At 32.5% G+C, this 3581-nt stretch overlaps 1 protein-coding gene across 1 annotated transcript in view; it reads right to left on the bottom strand.

Moving 5' to 3' along the window:
* LOC106465989 (ubiquitin carboxyl-terminal hydrolase 14-like) overlaps nt 1-3581 on the bottom strand; it is a 38839-nt gene that overhangs the window by 15474 nt on the left and 19784 nt on the right. The window contains exons 8-9 of the mRNA XM_013926240.2: nt 1813-1970; nt 1154-1236 (exon numbers count right to left, since the gene is read on the bottom strand). Of these exons, the coding sequence (XP_013781694.1) occupies nt 1154-1236; nt 1813-1970 (241 nt within the window). The remainder of the gene's footprint in view (nt 1-1153; nt 1237-1812; nt 1971-3581) is intronic.

The following is a 3581-nucleotide window of genomic DNA, read 5'->3' on the forward strand; positions in this document are numbered from 1 at the left end:
AACTATCTAGACTAAGGTGGGAGAGCCAGACAGGAGCCAAGATGTAACAGAACTATCTACATTAAGGTGGGAGAGCCAGACAGGAGCCAAGATGTAACAGAACTATCTACATTAAGGTGGGAGAGCCAGACAGGAGCCAAGATGTAACAGAACTATCTACATTAAGGTGGGTTAGTGAGACAGGAGTTAAGATGCGACAGAACTATCTACATCAAGGTGGGAGAGTAAGACAGGAGTTAAGATGTAACAAAACTATCCAGACTAAGGTGGGAGAGCCAGACAGGAGCCAAGATGCAACAAAACTATCCAGACTAAGGTGGGAGAGCCAGACAGGAGCCAAGATGCAACAGAACTATCTAGACTAAGTTAGGAGAGCCAGACAGGAGCCAAGATGGAACAGAATTATATAGAATAAGATGAAAGAGTAATACAGAAGCCAAGATGCAACAGAACTATTCAGACAAAAGTGGGAGAGCCAGACAGGAGTTAAGATGCAACAGAATTATCCAGACTAAGTTGGGAGAGTCAAACAGGATTATGATGCAACAGAATAAGATAAGAGAGCAATACAGGAGCCAAGATGCAACAGAACTATTCAGACTAAGGTGGGAGAGCCAGACAGGAGCCAAGATGTAACAGAACTATCTAGACTAAGGTGGGAGAGCCAGATAGGAGCCAAGATGCTACAGAACTATCTAGACCAAGGAAGAACAAGACAGAAGCATCATGTTTTTTTATGGATGAAGAGCAAAATTTGCAAAACTGTACTGATCAAAATTTAGAAAAACCCGAGAAACAAAAGTTTATACAACAAAGATCGTACTTTTATGGATCTACTTGGCTCATAATTGAAATTTCCATTACATCACTTTAACATTGAAAGCTGAATTAGGGCAGATGTGTAAGAAAGTAAAAAGTGATGAGTATGCCTAAATGATAAGTAAATAACAGTTTCACTTTGAACATAATATTTCAATTAACAGTACACAGGTAAATCAAAATGGCAGGGGAGGGAACTTCTGATATGCCATTTTATGTATTAAAAATGAATTTACAATTTAAAATACCAATTACCTATATTAAAGAACCACTTCATTTAATAACCATTTATGATTAATAATTTTTAATACAAGAAGAAAGAAAAGATTCACACCTTGCGATATAAAACAACTAAGCTGAAGAAAGTTTTCCTTGCTTTCTGCCTCCTTTTCATCATCAGACTCCACACACTTCAGGCTGTGGGAAAACTAGATCATTTATTTGTTTCAAAAAACATTCTCAAGATATATTGAATAACTACATTACAAATGTTATTTGTTGCGTATTACTCATTCAAATTTTTATTCTCTCCTTTCCACATATTTTAACCTAAGGATGTTAAGAACAATTTTCATAAGATAAAGAAATTTGCTCCAATTGAAATATCAGTATTCCCTTTTATCCATTACTGCTAGAACTTTCATCAAATTGCTCAAAAAAATTGTTTTGGTTCAATATTTGAAATACTAAATTAACAAACAAAAAACTATCATCAAAGTATTAAAAAAATATCTTCAGACCAAACCTACCAATAAAATATGTTAAAACAATAAGCTACTTTTTAACATTACACTGTTTGGTACCCCCTGGTCAATTCAAAACCTTTGAAAATACACAAAGTGTGGGAGAACATTTATTGCTTGAGGGGAACTGGATATAAATATCACAACAGGTTTTAAATATTTGCTTACTGCTATGATGGGCCATAAATAGTACAATAGGTTTTTAATATTCTATTACTGATGAGAAGGGAAACACAACATTTATATTTACCTGACATCAAATGTTCCTCCAAAATACTGATCAATAAAATTACAACTGTTAGAGGAAACAGCTCCTTCTGTTGATGGATCACTTGTGGCTAGACTAGAAACTGGTGGAAGTTTTTGCTGCAGCATACGCATAACTTCTGTCCAACATTCATTAGCATCCTAGAGAGATAATCACCTTGAAATTCCTAGTAATAAATCTTTTAAAGTGCAGTTATTGTGGTAAATAAACACTTTATTTTTCACATAAACAAACCAAGAATGCAGTGGGTGTGTTTCACTTAATGACATACAATTCTATTGTTTCAAGTTCAATTCCTAATAATGAGATTTAGGCACTTTTTTCAAAAATGTTCAGGAACTTATGACAATTTCCATGATTCTCATCTCAAAGCTTTATGTCTAAGAAAACAAAAATGCTGGTACAATGCTAGCTAGGTTCAGAGTGTAGTGAACTATTTTGTGGAAATGAACCATAAAAAAATAATTGTTACAAGATTTTTTTAAATAATTTTAATTAACTTTCAGGTGTTGATAATATTCCATAAAAATGCTTTATTAAAAAAAACATTTGTTAATATAACCATTCAAAAAAACCATGGGAATAACTTTCAAAGAAATTCTAACATCAACAGAAACTGTTTAGTCTTGGTACAAGTTTCTTTAGGGGAAAATTTTTTTTGTTCAATATTTCTCTATTTATAAATATTTGATACTAATAATATGCTTAAGCCTTTCTTTATGAGTTTTTTTTAGTGATGACAAAAAATTAAGAGATATGATTTTATTGTTCCAAATGTTTTGAGTAAAATAGAAGTTGATTGGTCAGGCTCAGTATATAAGATCCTGTTGCTGAGAACTCTCTCATAGCAATTCAGTTGTTGTTAAGAAATAATTGTTAAAATTTTTTTCTTTTGGTAAAAAATATTAATTTTTTCATGCTTTTTCAAATAGAAAAAGATAAAAACTCGTATAACATATAAAACTTTCTATACATATACCTGGTGGACTACATTAAACAACAGCCTACAGAAATTATGGCCAAATTAAAAACCAATGAAGCAACTGAATGGACACTAGATTGCTTTGTTTAGAAGTTTGTTGTCTTTAAATAGTTATTTTTTATATTATTTATCTTCAAAATTTGCATAATTCGATTAACCCTTTCTGAACCAGCAAGGTGACCCTGTTTCACCAGGTTTGTTGCCTTCACATACAAATCATGCTTAACGTAACTGCATGAAATTGGGTACACACTTTCTACATAATATCTAGTCTGTGTTTGAAAACATTATATACTTTATATTTTATTACAAGTTACAGCTTTTAGAGCAGGTAAGATTTGTTTTTGGAACAAGTGAAGTGACTGAAGAAAGAGAGAGAGAGACCAACATCTACCCCTTCTAGTCACACAGTAGAAAAAAGAAGCTGGTAGTGCATGTTCAGAGGATGCTGATTAAATTACGAACAATAAAAACTCCCAACAGTTTTATTTCATGGAATTTTATTTATTTGGATTGTTTTGCAATGTATGGTAACCTTTTTTCATATTTTAGCCAAGTATGTTTGTTGTTCTTTCATTGATTTATACATGTAATTTAAAGCATAGTTATTTGTTCATAAATTATTTTTCTTTTTATATCAGTTAAGCTTATATTGTAGTGGTATGTTAATACACATGATCAGGAGCGTCGAGAGCCAGCATGGGCTCCGGGGTAAACATCTTCGCCGGGTCCCCTTTCTCTCTCTTTTTTAACATTTTCAAGAATTTAT

The sequence above is a fragment of the Limulus polyphemus genome, unplaced genomic scaffold, assembly GCF_000517525.1.
Source record: "Limulus polyphemus unplaced genomic scaffold, Limulus_polyphemus-2.1.2 Scaffold2115, whole genome shotgun sequence".
Classification (NCBI taxonomy): domain Eukaryota; kingdom Metazoa; phylum Arthropoda; class Merostomata; order Xiphosura; family Limulidae; genus Limulus; species Limulus polyphemus.